We start from the raw sequence: 17,869 nt of genomic DNA on the forward strand, positions 1-17,869 counted from the left end.
TACGTATCTACCCCACATTTCCATCATACTGTTCTTCTGTAATGTGCTTTTTAATTCAGTGGTTATTATTTGGAGAAATAAGGCAAAGCTGATTTTCCTTGCATCATAAAAGCCACACAGCAGGTGATGTAACCTGTAACACACTGAAAGAATCGCTCAGTGTCGTCACTATGTGCCCAACAGAAAAGTCAGTCCCACGTGGCCTTCAGAGACCCCTGCGATCCCCCTCTCCCCCTCTGGTGACAGTGGTCTGATGCTGAGCTGCAGCAGATCCCTGGTCACCGGATATCTTGAGGCTGCATGAGCTCTTGGCAAATCCAGAATGTAATAGAAATCCATGGCATGTGTCTAAACCATTAAAGTGACTTAATGTAGTTGGTCTTGGCACGCAGCTCCATTCCCAGGATACATTTGGAAAAATTTTGCCCTCATTTTTGATGCAGGATGTGAGTCACTCTAAGCTTCTAACATGTGCCACTAGAAGTTCAATATGATTTTTGAAGAGAAAATCACCGCATAAATCTCAATCTTTAACAGTTTTTGATGCTTTTATACTCAATTATGCCACTCAAAATTAAAAAAAAAAAAAAAACATTCACAGAAAACCGCTCAGCTCTCAAAGTGTGACCTGTACACCACATCATATCAGCTGCACAGATCCAAATCTGAAAACTAAGCAAATATTTTTTCAGGAAAACTTAATTTCATTATGATTAATTCAATTTTACTGAGGTTTTTATCAAATATAAATTATAAATGTTAAAAGACCTAAAATTTAAGACTAATCATGCCAATCAAAATGTCTTCTGAACATTGCCAACTTGACCCGGCAAAAAATAAGTACGTAATAACAATAAAACCTGAGCTATCATACTTTCCTCAAACTTGTGGCCATTATTCATTTATATACTTTGCCATTATTATAATAATATGATTGAGTCCAGTGAGAGACGAGGACGGAGGGGAGACATCAGTCACTGTCTTTTCCATCCCCACCTCCAAAGTCTCAAAAGTCAAGCTGGCGAGAAAGTGAGTATTAAGCAAGCATCTAGGGAGGGTCAACCTCATGCCTGTTACAGTCCAGTGGTTTCACAACCACATTTGTGCACGCAGAGCAGTAATGCTCTCTCACGAACATGCTTTTCCACTAACGGATACTGTCCTGTGTGCTCGTATTACATGCACAGCTCTGCTTTTAATGTGTGTGGATTTTGCGACTGATTAAACTCTATAGAAGGGCTCAATTTGTCGCTCTTTATAATTATTTTGCCTCTTTTTCGGTGCTGGCACCACAACGTCTCCTTCCACTCTTCAAATTAAAAAAGCAACAACAAAAAACAAAACAAAACAACAACATAGAAGTGTGCACGCAGTAGAGTGCAGATCTCGGCCTGAAAAGAATATTTGGATGTAATGCATCAGTAATCACCAGTATTTTGATTTGTACCTGCAATTTAATTAGATAATTTTACATTTTACATTTATTTTTTTAATTTCGTTACATGTACATGTTTGTCATTTGTGCCAATTTTGAAGTTTGAGGCGCTCCTGAGATATCTAATTTACAAGAATGGGTAACCCAAAAACTTGAAGCCTCTGGCTACATCCCCTGTGGAGGCACAAAAAACAGTTTTTCAAGGTTTTTCAATAGTGTCCTCCATATGCATATGTTTGGTGTCCAGAATAAATATAATGCCATAAATCGAAACGGAAGAAAAACCTTCTGGCTGAGATAAAAATCAACATTCAAATACTGATTTTGATGTCGACCAGCATGGCAATGGTTAAAGTTTCAAAGCTTTCTGAAGCTTACAGGTCAGCTTTAAAAAAATAGTGTGTAGTATTTGGCGAAAAACAAAAGTAACCTTGGTGACCTCATGGTCTTCATGTGCTTAGCCTCCATTGATTGTTATTAACCACCAGGGAAGAGAAATGTGTGTGTGTGTGTGTGTGTGTACACTTGTAATGATCACATTACAGGGACAGTAATCTGTTAACACAGTGGATAAGGGACTCTGATCCCATCTGGCTCTCACAGTGGTTACCGTTAAATTTTAGGGCTGAAACTTGCTTTTTGATGAGCACTGGATTAAGGTTAGTGTCGGGAATCAGCATTTAGTGTATATTTTGGAGAAATGTGAGCATTCAGAGAATGTAAGTTGATATAATGTCCTTGCAAGTGACAGAAAGAGAGAGAGAGAGAGAGAGAGAGAGAGAGAGAGAGAGAGAGAGAGAGAGAGAGAGTGTGTGTGTGTGTGTGTGTGTGTATCAGTGTGTGTGTGTGTGTGTTAACTCCTACAGTCATTACCAGTCAGGCTAATCAAACTCACACTGTCAACACTCTACAATGACTGATTGGGGCTGTCAGTCTCTGTTAGCAGGGTCGAGGTAAAGGAGGGCATGTTTTGATGCAAGCCTCTGCAGCACCAGTTTAGGATTTGGAATAACACACACAAATTTAGAGAGGATGCCACATCTATTCCTTCAAATTATATGCACACTGTATTGAAACTAATCTTAAAAAATAAAAAATAAATAAAAAATACTGTGAGATGAGCATGATGTGTTCAAATGCAGATTTGCAAATGTTCACGCTCTGTGCAAAAGTACAAGAAACATATTAGCCTTTAAAGCAAATTTAAAACTTACTTTAAGTACTTTAAGTGGGGGGAAATGTTTAAGACACTTTTGCATGAAAATACCAACAACTCACTTTGTGCTGCCTCATTTGAATGAACCTCCCACCTGATGGACAAAACAAATCTTAAGGTCAATGTGCTGCCTTGGAAACAGGGCCCTGTGTTCCCATATACAAGTTCGTGCGTACAAAGAGACGTGTCTGAACTTTAAAAACTCTGCTCCACACTGATGACGGGTGTTTCAGACACTGCTGTGGCACAAATAAATTGAAATTATCTCACCGACACCGAGGAACTGAGTCAAAGCACAGTAGCCTAATTAAATTTGTTCTCTAAGATAATCTGCACCATCAGTATTGCAATTAAAACCATACTGTGCCATACTCATTACCCTACAATTAGAATAATGAGTCATTAACGCTGCTGGATAGTGAATTCGAGCCCCAACAGGAAAATTAATGGTCCCAACTGAACCGACTCATGAACTTCTGTCTCCTCAAACATTTTGAAAACTTTTCCATAACAAGGAATCAAGGACTTGGTTTATCGTTCTCTCTTCATCCCCGTAGAACACTTCATGTCTCAGAGATAATCTGACAGGTCTTAATATCACACTTGATTCCCCTAATGAAACCCCTCTGATGTCACACGTTCCTAATAAATGATTTAACAGTAAATTACTTCTTAAGTCGTGCACAAAAAAGGTTTTATGTTTTCTTTTGTATTTCATTATTTACCATTTTCTTCTAATCATTAGTTTTTACTTGGTTGCACAGATAATTTACTTTATGATGTACACTTCAGTTAAAATTCATGCTTTCAAAAGTTTTGCTTTTCAAGCTCAAATTAATTGTTACAATTTAGTCAGTTAATTTCCTCCTTATAGGCAGAGAATCTGTAGTAGAAGGCGGGCAAATGGGAATATGTTCACAAATAAATATTTATACCTAATTATAGAGTCAAAGGAGTGCCATAACAAAGAAGAAACCTGTAAAAGAATAAGAAAATGTGGAAATGTAAAGACAAATAATAAAATATGAAAGAATAACAATAAGGTTTTTGATTTAGTTTCACATTTATTCCTGTTTATTTAAAAAAATCTTTTGTACATAAAGCCATTTTTTAATTTATTCAGCTTAATTTTTCTTTATTTTCCCCCTATTGCTTTTGCTTGAATGAAAAGAATTAGTGTAGGGAAAGGGGATAGCATTTTTTTTAAATAATTGACTCATTTATTCTACTTTATTTATTTCTCTTTATATTTCTACTTTCTTATATTCTTTTACAGATTTATTATTTTTATGGTAGTCCCATGACTCCATAGATAACGACTGAAACAATGTGTACAAATACCTTTTCTAAATACCAAACTTGTGTGTTAATACAAATATTTAACCACTTTGGATGAGTGTATCATAAAAGATACTTTGAGTCATCTTTAATATTTCTAAAGGAAGATTTCTGACTTAAGTGAGATTTGACAGATTAAAAAAAGTCCAAACAGTTTCATAAATGCATGCAATCACTGAGGTAATCTGTAATCTGCAGCAGGTTATATTAAGATAATCACATAACTGTGATTTGTTGCAATTTAATTCTGTGCTGTTTTCAACCTCTGATATACAGAAAATCTGGGCAGTACAATACATTAATGCAGGATTTTATTTTTATGATAATGCATAAAGTAGCAGTTTTGTACAAGCACAAATAGGATTTTAGTCAAGTGCAGACTTTTAACATGAAATGGGAATTAAGATGTTAACACAATTTAAGCCAGACTGTGTCACACTTCAGAATTAATTCTAATTCTAATCACAACCCATTTATTTTTTATTTTTTAAATGAATATCTTGACATTTTCCAACATTAGTTGGTTGGCATTAGAGAACAACAGAAACATGTAGGAGGGCAATCAGGGCTGGTGACTCAACTCAAAACTAAAGAAGACAAAGTGCCCCAAAGCTCTGGAATAAATTATTTTACAGTGTCAAAATAAATGAATTTCATGTTTTAAACTTTTGGTTAAAGAGTCACTTTTAAAACTTGTGTTTTTTTTTTTGTTTTGTTTTTTTCTGTTCCGTTGATTTTACTGTCTATTTTTTAATGTGTTTTTTTTGTGTGTGTGTGTGTGTTTTTAACCTATTTTTTAACCAAAGGTTTACATTTTCATCACTCTGGGTTTTGTTGTATTGTATCGCCTGCCAGACTTAAATCAACCATGTGGCAACCACATCTTAGGCATCTGACACAACTGGATGCAGTTAATTTCCATTCGAGGTGAAATTATGCTGTGAACCTCTGAACACATAATTAGTAAAAACCAGTCACCATGACACACTGTAGGTGACTGTGATTTGCATCACTGATGTCATATAGTATAGGACACAAAACCAGACCAGTGTGTGAGATTTAGGGGGATTTTACTGGTAGAATATATCAGGAACAGTATATTATATCCATAATTATGTTTGTATGTTGTATAATCACCTGAAATAAGAGTAGTTATGTTCTTGTTACCCTAGAATGGGCTGTTTGTATCTAGGATATAGGAAAGGAGTGTGTCCTTGTCTGCCATGTTGCAGCACCATGTTTGTACCCAGACCAGGCTGGGCACCAGAATCTGATGATTTTATGGCACCAACCAAATTGCTTCAGTCCTTGAGTAATGAAAAATGCCTTGTTATTTGGTACCAAATTTTGTTACCTAAGAAGTAAATCTTATTACAGTGAGACATTAAGCATGAAGCCTGCCTGTACAGAGATCCAGTAATGCTGGTGGTTGGCTGTCTAACACTGCACATCATAGAGGCATGCAGGAAAAACACAACGTCAACATTATCCCTGAGAGAAGAATCAGTGTTTTGTTTTGTTTTGTCTTTTTTTTTTTTTTTACCTCCAGCTTCTTATCTGCACAGAAAACTAATATTAAAAGAACTTTGTGCTGCTTGTTAGCTTCCTAGTGCGGCTAACCTGTTAGCTCACCATGAGTCTGTTCACATCCTCCTCTGGAACCAGGACGCAGTGTTCCTGACGGCTAACATTGTGTTGCTTACAGACCAACAGGAAGAAGCACAGAAACACCTGCAGTTGATGGTCAGAACCAGGTTAACGGCTATTTCACACAGAACAAGAACAGGTCTCACTTTGCCACTATTTTCTTCTTCTTCTTTTCATTAGGCAGACTACTGTTTGTTATTATGTTCTTTCTGACAGTTACTTATTTTTTATTTAGTCCAAAACTGTATAGATATTTCATCTAGTCCACTTATCCAGGTTGAGTAAAGTGCACAGAGTAAAAACGGTTTCTTAAGTTGCATCTTCATTGAGCAGCTTGAACCACACTGGTCATTTAATGTCTGTAATTACCCTATTGTCCACTGGCATGCTGCGTTATAAAGGTTTTATCCAGTTTATTAAGCAAACTACTGGCAACAGAATACCAACACTTCTCCAGTCTTTTCTTCACTACATAACATTTTATATCCACGTTTAAAGAAAAGACATAGAGAAAGATATGAGAAATGTGTTTTTATCCAGGATTTTTACACCATCACATCTCCTGCATGTCAAACTGAGAACAGAGAATGAGATTTACATACATAGGCTGTCACTGCAGCCTCAGACGGAGCTCTTGATGGAGGGTGGAGGGGTGGGGACAGCTGCAGCATGGCCACTAGGCACAACTCTACAGTTATCTCCTCTCCAACTGTTTCCCTTTGATCTCTCTAATCTGCCATTTAAAGAAGAAAGCATCCAGAGCTGCCACACAGACACTTCTTAGTATTTCTATCCAGGCACACACGCCACAGTGTGTGTGTGTGTGTGTGCGTGTGTCCATAAGCTACTGGAGTGTGTCACGAAATGCATATGTACACATAATTTAAATCCTGAAATTGTGTCATTTCTTTCCCATCCTCATCAAATAGACAGTAAAAATTTGCCTCAGTTTTAATCCAAAATTAAAAGCACAATCACACCTATGGCTGCAACTGACAATTATTTTCAATACTGATTCATCTGAAAATTAATTGTTGTTTTGTCAACAGTCAAAAACAACTAGTCCATTAATTGATCAGTTGATTAGTCACTAGTTATTTTGATAATTGATTAATCATCTCATGAATTTTTCAAGCAAAATGCAGCATTTGCTGGTTCCAGCTTCTTAAATGTAAAGATTTTCTGCTTTCTTATGCCATTTTTGACAGTGGATGAAAAATCTGAGTTCTGGACTGATGGAAGGAAGAAAGAAGGAAGAAGGAATTTCAAGATGTCACTTTGGCCTCCGGGAAATTTCTCACATTTTTTGGATAGTTTATAGATTAGACAATCAATCAAGTAAATGATTAGCAGATTACTTGATAATGAAAATAATCCTTAGTTGAAGCCCTGTTTCAGAGTGTTATAAAACTAGGGTCGCACAGTTAATTTCAATATTATTGAAATGCATGACCATGCAATTTTTTTGATAAAAGACAAATGAACAGAGAAAGCTCTATAGTGCTGCAGAAAGGCTCTGGCCTAAAAATCTCTACACGTATAGACCCCAACAAACATCACATCATGATTTTTTTTTTCAGTGACAACTAAAATTGTGATGCAGAAATGATCGTTTCCATTAATTGTATCGCATATTGCAATTGTAATTTGCATATCCATATTAAGCTCTTGTTTACTCTTCATATCTAGAAGCCAAACCACAAAGTTGTGACTGGCAAAATGTCGGGTTGTATCACGTAATTATTAACCCTGAAACGGGACCCTCCTACCTTCCAGCAGTGTGTTCAACAACTTTTTTAACCAGAGCCAGCCCATACAGCAATTACAATCACATCACATTCATATAGAGTGAAGGCTCATTTATGCCCTCTTTACATACTGCACAAAAATGGAAATGTCCATTTCAAATGATATAACCATCACTGCCAAAATACTTTGATGCATCCTTTACATTGGAATGGAAGTTAAGCAATACATACAGGGTACAGGGCGCAGCTCAGGGTAAAACTTACCCAAAAGAAGAAGAAGAAGAGTATAGAGTTTCTTACAACACGAAACATAGAGATGCTGGAGGAGGTTGTAATAATGTACCTGAGCAAGTGGAGGTGGCATTGTAGACGATGGTGGTCTGTGTGTCGATAAAATACATCGCGACATGCGGACGGAGAATTCTTTTCACTAACTCATTGAGGATGAATGCCATTTCCACATTATTTCAGTGCTCTGGTATTGTAACAATACTATCAGCCACTACCCAAAGTTCAGGTATTGAATCAGTATCTTGAAAAAAAAAATGGTGGCAGAACATCTTTAGCAAAACGTCTACTTGGACTACATCCATGAGCTGGTAAAATGAAATTGTTTGACTTGGCAAAACTAAAGTAGTTCCAAATTTAAAAACCTTGAATGCAATCAACATTTTGCTCCCTTAGCTGAAAAAAGCATAAACATAAATGGCTAAAAATCCCCACACTGCCTTTATCTTTAACAGGCTCCAATTATACAAGCTAATCTGGGCATATTTCCCTCGGGAGGCAAAGACATAATTGCCAGCAATCTGCACAGTGATATCAGCGCTGTTCTTGTGTGGCATTAAAATGACTTGACACATCTGGGAGCGACAGCATTTTGTATTGGTCTGAACTCCACACTTGGCTTCATCAAAAGGGGTCAATTAGAAAAACAAACAGGCCGGGGACTCATTTCGGATGCACAGGAACTGAAGGAGGGAAGATGGTAGGCAGGAGAGACCGAGCCTGCCCTTGAGCAAAGATGTAAAGTCATTGTTGGAAAACACACACTGACAGGGGAGAAGAACTCACGTGCGTTTAGGCAGATGGATCCAAAAAACATCTCAAGACAAATAAAACCTGATAAAGCCTCAGCTATTTGTGAAGCTACTGTTACATTCCCATCAGGGCTGCAACTAACAATTACTATTGTAATTGCAATTGTTTGGTCCATAATAAGTCAAAAAATTGTGAAAAGTGTTGTTTTGAAGCCCAAGGTGACATCCGCTAATGTCTTATTTGTCCACAACCCAAAGATATTCAATTTATACTCATGGAGGAGTGAAGAAAACAGAAAATATTCACATCTGAGAAAGCAATGAATTTGAACATTTTTCCTTACAAATGAAATGAGAACAATATAATAAAATCACAGATGACAGTTTTCCCAAGGTGACATCCTTAAATGTCTTATTTCATCCACAATCCAAGGACTTTCAATTTACTGTCATTCTCTGAAACCAGAGAATGTTTTTTAATAAAATGGCTTAAAACGATTAATCGATTATTAAAATCACAATCACTGTTTCCCAAATACCCAAGATTAAATCTTGACATGACATGACAGGCTGAAATCAGAGAGTGTTTCTGGAACAAAATACTCAGAATGATTAATCGATTATTTTAAAAAAGTCCAAGATTCTGTTATGTCCTCCTAACACAACCCAAAGATATTCAGTTTACTATCTTGCGAAGAGTAAAGAAACCAGAAAATATTCACATTTTAGAGGCTGAAACTAGACATTTTGGACCTTTTTCCTTAAAAAATGACTTGAAATGATTAATCAATTATTAAAATAGTTGCCCATTAATGCACTTGGCAACTAACTTAATAATCGACTTATTATTGCACCTCTAATCCCCATAAATAAGTGATACTGACACATACTGTACATGTACTATAAGAGCAAACAGTCTTACCAAACAGCATCTCCACGTGTTTTTGATTCCTCCGGTTGCTGCTCTCTTAGGCTTCTCCTGCCAGTTTATCTCCCATCAGAGAAGTTGAACAAAAACCAACAAAGTGCCTCCCCCTCTCAGATAACCTTCCTCTCTCTCTCTCTCTCTCTCTCTCTCTCTCGTGTCTCTGTTTCCACCACTTTGAGTCTCTAAACTGAGGTGAAACGGCAGCCCTCTCTCGGTCAATGGCACATCTTTGGCTGTGATCCAAACTGCCGCGGCTTAAAGAACGCTACATATGTGCTTCAATTAAAAAGCTTCACGCTCCGCTGATCACGCTGCCCTTTATGAGGCGAAGGAGAAGGCGGGTTAAAAAGCGGCGGTGGAAGGAGAAGAGGCTGAGAGTGCGATGGTGAGAGTCTGGAGAGCAAGTGTGTATTCTTCTCTGTGTGAGTATGTAAGAGAGAGCGACTGAGAGGAGAGAGAGCTGGCAGAGGACTGGCTATCAACAACATGAACATCCCACCTCCCTTCTACTTCTACTTCTTCCCAGCTCCATTTTCTATTCAGCGTTCACACCTGCACGCTCCCTTAAGGACACTCAAATGTAATTTCCTTCCTGGCATTACTTGACAACAATAGGCATCATTTATCAATCCGTTTCTATGCTGCTTACAGTCCTGCTTAAAATGCAGCTGTGCTATAGTTACCAACATTGTGCACACAAGGGAGAAGCATTTAAAAGCTTTCGATTCACATCCAAATGATGCGCTTCATATGTTGACATCGTCTGCATAACAGATATTGTTGTGATTCATACTGGAGCCCAGCGTTGTGATGATTTATTGCAGAGTCCTGTTCGATTAGAATCAATTATTCTACACTCCTGCTTACATTTCCAATAGGTCGAGTGTGCAGTGGTTTCAATCAAAATACCTGAGTCACTCATGCAGCACAAACTCATTATTTCTTTCACCGGCACTTCAGTGTGACTGATATAATCACTATCATAATTAAACAGCAAAGGTTTAATGTGCAGCCTGAGAAAGCCTGAGTGATATTTAAATTAACTATTTGTTGTAATGTCTTCCTACATAAAAACTCAGTTTGGTGTTCTGAAGATCAAGCCTCTATATCCCTGCTCCTTTTTAAATATTATAATATCTCAACATATTTCTAACAAGGGATGAAATGGTTACTGGTTTCACAATAAACAACAGAAAAATTCAATTTAAGTATTCAAATTAAGTTTCAAGTTTGAATTACCACTAAGACTGCATTTGATTACTGCATGCTGAAAAAGTCACAGTAAATATTGTCCAGCAGTGGAAGACTCAGGCTGTCTGAGGGACAGGGCCAAAAAAACAACAACAAAAGACGGGCACCAGCACATGAAAGTTGTGATGAATTCCTGGTGACTTAAAATAGAACAACTGCTGCATCTCTTTAATAAAAACACACAGAACTGTTAAGTATTTAACCATTTAGATGCATGTGGAGGCCAACTAATTTTCTAGCATGTATGGCAGCCAAGATGGCACAGCATCACGTAGGAAGACACCCTAAGGGCGCTTTATCATGTTTAATCTACCATAGGAGCATCTGAGAGGGCAATTTGTTATGGTATTTTTTCAAACACGGGGGCATGAGGTGGGCCTTGACCTTTTCCCTCCAAAAGCGAACGTTAGCCACCGAAGCTACAATGTCTGTGTGTTTTGCACCAGCAATGCCTGTTCCTTATTTTTTTCTCTTCCCGGCTGATAAAAGGACCAGGAGTCCCTGGATAAAACACATCAAAAGGGACAGCGATATTGGTGATGATGAATTATACTGTGCGAGACAAGAGATGTAGTTCACTGAGCGGCTCCACAGAAATTTCATACTGTTTCATCTCTAATTTTTGATGACTCACACGAGTGGCTGAATTGGCTATAATGGTGCGTTTTGGGATGGAACAGGAAGTAGATACACATGCAGCACAGTGCCAGGAAGTGACTCTGTGCTACTTTGCTGAACAATGAGCAGCGTGACCTACAGGAACAAACACAGGTGAACTGTAAACAGTAAAACATAGTTTAACAGCATAAATAGAGGCAAACCATAAAGTCAGCAAATTATTATACATGACAATATCTAGCATTTATCACCTTCAGCTACTGGTCATACCCACAGACTGTATATTACTTAGTGGGCGGGGCTTCTGAGTCTGAAAAGTGAAGCCAAAGTGGAAGAACCTTAAACCTGCATTCTTTCTAATGGCCAGCAGGGGGCGACTCTGCTGGTTGCAAAAAGAAGTCCAATTACACTAAGTCTTGAGTCTTGACAGTTTTGAATCTTCTTCAACACAGCATGATATTCATTTTGCAAATTATCACCCAATTTAGAGTAAAATAGACAATAAATCAGGATATGTTTTAGGGTGTTTATTCAGCCCCGTACTAAACTGGGATTTTCCATTTGATGCAGTAAGGACAGTGTGTTTGAGGACATTGACAGCGAGGGAGAACAGATCCCACAATCAAGTTTGGCAGGGAGTTATGTTGGTCTGACCACTCCACAGCCAACACAGAGAAAGACATTTCTGTAACCAAGAATGATCTGCAGTATATTTTTGTCATTTATGATAGTATCATAAACATTTGTGAAGTATAGGGGTGAAAAAGGGTGCAAGTCTATATTAGGAGACAATAGTGTGTAGTCATGCACATATTATTGTATTTTTTATGCAAAGGCATAATTCATTTGCATCTATTTCTTTTTATTTATTATCAGTAGAGGGTTAAAACTCCATAACAAGATAAAAATCTAAAAATCTAAATGATGGAAGCAGATTGATAGTGCAGCTCTTTCCTTACTCAGTGCTAATTTAAGCTATTTGAGATTAAGAAACCAACAGTGTGTCGCGCTAACTGTTTATTTAATGAGCAGGTGGGAGAGATTACTGTTTACCTAATAGCTCGCTCATTTTCCTGACTAATCTCTCGATGATTAATCTATTGACGAACTGCAGAGTAGAGTCTGCTTCTGGCTTCTGTGTTTCCCTGTCATGCTCCACCACAGTGCTAACAGGCCATTTTATAGCTGCATTAAGCATTTTACTGAGTTTTGCGTTATATTTCGAGTTGCAATGTACCACCCACAGCAATAGTCCTGGCATCGCCATTGGAAAATTATCTGGTGCATGATGTGAATGTTGCATCCAAAAGTTATTCTAGTTGATTTGTACCAGCTACAGTTTGCAGACACAGTTTTAACTTGTACAGTAGCAGTGTTGTTTTTCCTTCTTATACAACAGTAGCAGAAAAGAACCTGTCGACCAACAAGTCAAAGCTGCACTGGCTCTTGAGTTGTTGCTCACAGTTCAAGTGATTAAAAACATTTTTTTGATTTATGAAAACAACAAGTTACTTCAAATTTAGGAGTGCAACAGTGCTTTATGTACTTTTATACATAATGTTTTTTTTCTAATTGTGAAAAACAATAAAGTGGAGAAAAAATAAAAAGCTGCATTATTTTACACAATTAAATTCCTAACTTCAGAGGTCAGACATAGGAAATGTAAACGTCTGTCCTATTGGCACTGCACTTTTTTTTTCCAAATCTGGCTCTCCCAAAAAAGTAACTGAATATCGCTGGTCTAAGGGTTAAAGTGTGGCTCACAAACAAGTGTGGCTCAGGATCTTTCTGGTATGTTGTTCTCGATATCTCTTCCCTCATTTCCTGTCATAGCTCTACTGTCAGCTCGCTCTTAAAGGCACCTTAAAGGTTATAGCAACAGGTGACCAAGTGAAACACACCGTTACCTTGAATGAATTATGGATTATTCTCGGTCTGAACATTGTTGGAAACGTGGGATAATGTAAGTTACACACCTCAACAAAATTAACCTTAAGATTTAGTAGCTGAAGAGGAACTGAGGAGGAGTTTCAGTGCATCTGAAAACTCGACTCATTCCAGAAGCACTTGGCTGGATGTTTGTAGAGGCAACACAAAGGCTTGGATGCACCGCTGGGGAGGGCAGGCCTATAATGCATTGTTATTCATTCCACAGTCACTATAATCACTTCAAATAAACACAATTATTCTCACAGTCTGTACTCTGAAATCCTGGCCTCAAATGTCATATACAAGACACACACACACACGCTGTTTGTGTCTGCTCTGTGTGCCCCTTGCTGGCTCCTTGTCCACTTGAATAAGTGTGGTGTGGAAGCACAACACTGACAAATCCTGACAGTTTTACACTTGATTTCAGGCTGCTGCATTCAAATGAAAGTGCAAGGAGACGGCCTCGAGCAGAGCGGCTGTGTGTCGGCTACATGCAGCATGCTTTCATCTCACCGTGGACCTCCTGAACAGTGGTTCTGCATACCTCTTTTTACTGTATAGACTCTCTCTCTGTGTGTGTGTGTGTGTGTGTGTGTGTGTGTGTGTGATTGACTTGCTATATCACATGTTAGGACAGGGAGAGAAGAAGAAAGATTCACAAAGTCTCATTGCTCTCAACCTACTACCTACTGTAACCCCATGATTTTGCAGTCATAGTGGTATCAGTTGCATATATACTGTTGGGGTTGGGTGGTTGGACAAATATTATCAGCAATCGGTGATTGCTTTTCTTATTGGGACATTTTTTTGTGATTTTATTTTGCTAATTAACTGCACAGTACACACCCACTGAGCTGAAGGACGAGTGAGAGGAAAACGGCGTAGAACCAGAATATTTTCACACCTAACTCTGTGAATTAAGGATTTATTTCAACCAAACCTGAGTTGGTGATTGCTAAAAACAGTGGTAAGAAATAAGACTGCTTGGATAAGTTGTTTCTGTCAAGATTGATTAAGTGTGACTTCTGATAAGTAAGCAAGGCAGTTAGGCTTGTTTGAGTTTACTATAAGATAGAAACTTTTTTGTGCATTTATTTTGTTTATTTAATGTAGGGAGGGACTTACCAATACACAAAAGTTGGCAACTGGCCCCAGTAGCCCCCAAGCTACCAAGGGCCCCATAAAATGCCTCATAAACTTGTATTTTTGTTTGTTTTTTTAATGAATTAATTACTTCCTCCTAAATTCCACCCTTAATTACATTTACGCTGACATATATAGTATAGCAAACTCTCTGACTGCACAGACAGACACCTGTGCAAATATATTGGCAATTGCTGGTTGTTGAGCCGATGGTGGCCAGTTGCCCATCCATAATAGGTATAGTTTTTATAATGACAACTATAATTCCTAAATAGACATCTGAAATGGGACTACAGCAACGTATTTATTTTATCTTACCAAACATCCAAACAATCACATAAAGCAGCACTTTAACTTCTGAGATTAATCCAGTGTTACTCGTTTGTTTTCAAGTATTCAAAAATATTCACTGATTCTTCAGTCCATGTGAATTTGCTTCACATGCAGGATAATGACTCAGAAACACAACCCCAATGCACTGCCATCAAGAATCCCAAAAGAACTATTTACTTGTTTAATTCGAGTCCAAAATCCAGGTACAGACTCGCTGTGTAATCCCTGACCTGCGCTGTAAATTACACAGCCACAAGGAATACTGTAAAACAGATATCTGCTGTAACGCTTTCAGTCCCTGAGGGTTTTGGTGCCAGATCTACCAGCCACTGAGTCAAAAAACATCTCCCCTTTCATTCAGTCTCTGCATCTCCGTCCAGCTTACGTTCTGTCCTGCAGGCCTTCAGACTGTGCAGAACGGCCGTTGATGACAGATCAAGTGACATCTTAAAAATGGCTGCTTTTGCTAAGCAGCTGTATGAAATGAGGCCAAGCAGCACCAAACTCCAGCTGATAAATGGCCCATTTCACAGCTCACACAGTGTATTTCAGCATGTGTGTGTGTCTGTGTGTGTGCATACAATACATGCCTGCAGACATGCTGCTTTCATGGTTGTTTTAGTGATACTGTGGATTTACTGTATGTTGGTATACAGGAGAAGAAATGATTCAACCTTCAGAAAAACACTAAGCTGAGTCAATCTCTAGTTCTCTATTTGAGAAATTTAGAGATTTTCCATTAGTGGGGGGAAGCTTTGTTCCAGCAAGAAGAAAGGCTTAATTTTCCCTTTCAGAGGGAAAATTGTTAAAAATGGTGCAGGAAATGTTGTAGGTCACCTCTCTGACCGACATTACTTCTCAGGTTTGATTCAGGATGTGTGTTTTACTTTGAAAAAATCAAATCAAAGAAGACTGGAAATCCGAGTATAGTCATATTAGGTTTATATGAAACTTGGATTTTTAGCCAGAGGTGTAGTGGTGCATATACACACAGATATATAAGTGTATACCAAATGGATACCTGCCTAAAAATAGCTATAGATGCATATCAGTGTACAGCATGCAGAGTAAACCTGCAGGCAACAATGTTACAGTCTAAAATGTAATCCCTGTCTTTATCCGTTAAAGTAAAGCCTCCTCCCAGGCAACACAAATACACCCATAAAACGGCACCAAACCTGGGGAGAATCACTGACTTAAGGAACTAGGAATAATACCTCGTTGTTGTGTTGCTGCATTTTACATTCATGTCTGTCCAGACCCTTATAATATTATGTGGTGAAGACCACAGAGGACTGATAGAGAGCTTCGTCACATGGTGCAACTATGATGATCATTATCTCATAACGAGCAAATCCAATAAGCTTTTGGTGGACTATAATGCTTCAAATATGGATGTTGCTGCAAAGGAGATACCAATTCTAAAACGTGGACACTTCACACACGTCTTCAACCCAGCAGCACGGAAGATCTGTACAATCAGCACAGGTTCAAGGTGGACACCCAAGATTAGTGTCACCAATTCAGTGTCAAACCAAATGTGCAACATGGTCACAATTTCCCCTTCTGTTCCTGAGCTATGGTGTTTTTACAGATCATTAATATTTCACAGTGAAGTTGATCTTTGATGTTTTGGATATAAAATGTCATCACCTCATCATTTTATTCTATTAGATATTTGTGTGAAATGTTATCACAATTAGTGTTTGAATTCCTGAGTTACAGCCAAAAACATGTTTCAGAGGTCACAGTGAAATTGACCTTTTTTCGGGGGTCTTTTTTTTGCCTTTATTAGATACACAGCTAAAGAGCAGACGGAAAAGGGGAGTGAAGAGAGAGAGGATTACACACAGCAAAGGGCCACAGGCGGGAGTTGGACCAGCGCCCGCTGCAGAGGACCAACAGCCTCCATACATGGACCGGACGCTCTACCAACTGAGCTAAATGGCCGCCCCAAACTTTGATCTTTGACCACGGAAATCAAATCAGTTCATCCTTGAGTTCAAGGGGACATTTCTGCCAAATTTGAAGAAATTCCCTAAAGGCACTAAAACACAACACCCCCAGCACCAACACAGCAGTATAAAAAACTCCCCTCCCTTTCTGTTGTTCCATATCAACACAGAACTAGAAATATGAAAACTGTCTGACAACGATGACACTGATGACAGTTAGAAGATTGGGAGGGAGAAGTGTCTGCAGAAGGAGACACTGACATGAACATAAGGTGTCTGTGGTGAAAAAAGCATTAAGATCTTGAAACTTGCAATACCATAGTATAAAAACAGTCAAATAAGTGGAGAATAGAAACTGCTAAAACATCGTTAAAGGGATAGTTTGGATTATTTTTTGGAGAAACACCACTTTAAGAAGCTAAGTAATGAACTGCTCTGGACAGGCCCAGCAGCAAAACGTATTTTAGCCAATTAAAAAAGGTCCACCTAGGAAAAAAAAAAAAGTGTATTTAGAATATTTTTGCCGCTTTACTTTGTGGTCAGACAGCCTTCTCTGATGGGAAAATGCCGTTACTGTAAACCAAATATCACTCTCTACAAACCAACCAAACTCCAGAGGCACAATCTGTAATTTTACCTCGGAGAACGAGGGATTTGTTGGTCAACCACTGCCTTTATCTGTTAGTTTGTTGGTGTTATTGTGTGACTTTGGTGTTTTAAAAGGATAGTTCGGATTTATCAAAGTCACACAGTAACACAAACAATGGTTGAGACAGCAACAGACCAGCAACTTATGTGTTTTGCAAAGTAAAATGACTGATTTCACCTATGGAAGCCATGGTATAATAATCTATCAAGACACCACTATAAAATAGCATAAAAGATCATTCAGGACTTTATAGAAAAACCTGCTTAGATCTACTCGAAAGCCCATTACCCTTCAAAGACATCTTTGTTTGTTAGTATTACATTATGTCACCACAAAGCTATTACCAAATTATGTGCAGTCTCTAAGATGTATGTGATACATGTGGGAAGAGACAGGGGAGGAGCAGAATAAAAGAAAATCTCTCCCAAATGGACCCTTCTTATGACCATCATTTTTGAAAGCTGTTCATTCAGTTTAAAGCCATTTTTCTGTCCTCTCCTCTTTGAATCCTGTTGGAGATAAATAAAAGGTACTTGCACACCATCAATTCCACAGGTTGAAAAGCAAAAATAGGAAAAGAGCTGCAGGAGCATTTTAGCTTCTTTTAAGGTCACAGCATGGTGCACTATTGTTCAC

The 17,869-nt window shown here is 38.3% G+C and overlaps 1 protein-coding gene across 2 annotated transcripts in view; it reads right to left on the reverse strand.

Annotated features, from left to right (window-relative positions):
- The window catches only part of LOC146312065 (zinc finger protein 385D-like), a 102,820-nt gene that overhangs the window by 32,384 nt on the left and 52,567 nt on the right, over window positions 1–17,869 (reverse strand). The window contains exon 1 of one of the 2 annotated variants that reach the window (XM_084741399.1): window positions 9,347–9,737. The exons of the other annotated variant lie outside the window; for it this stretch is intronic. Coding sequence (XP_084597525.1) covers window positions 9,347–9,356 — 10 coding nt within the window. The 5' untranslated portion in view covers window positions 9,357–9,737. Of the gene's footprint in view, window positions 1–9,346; window positions 9,738–17,869 lie in introns of those variants that run through there. 2 annotated transcript variants of the gene reach the window in all.

The sequence above is a fragment of the Lutjanus erythropterus genome, chromosome 17, assembly GCF_056507025.1.
Source record: "Lutjanus erythropterus isolate fLutEry1 chromosome 17, fLutEry1.hap2, whole genome shotgun sequence".
NCBI classification, from domain to species: Eukaryota; Metazoa; Chordata; class Actinopteri; order Lutjaniformes; family Lutjanidae; genus Lutjanus; species Lutjanus erythropterus.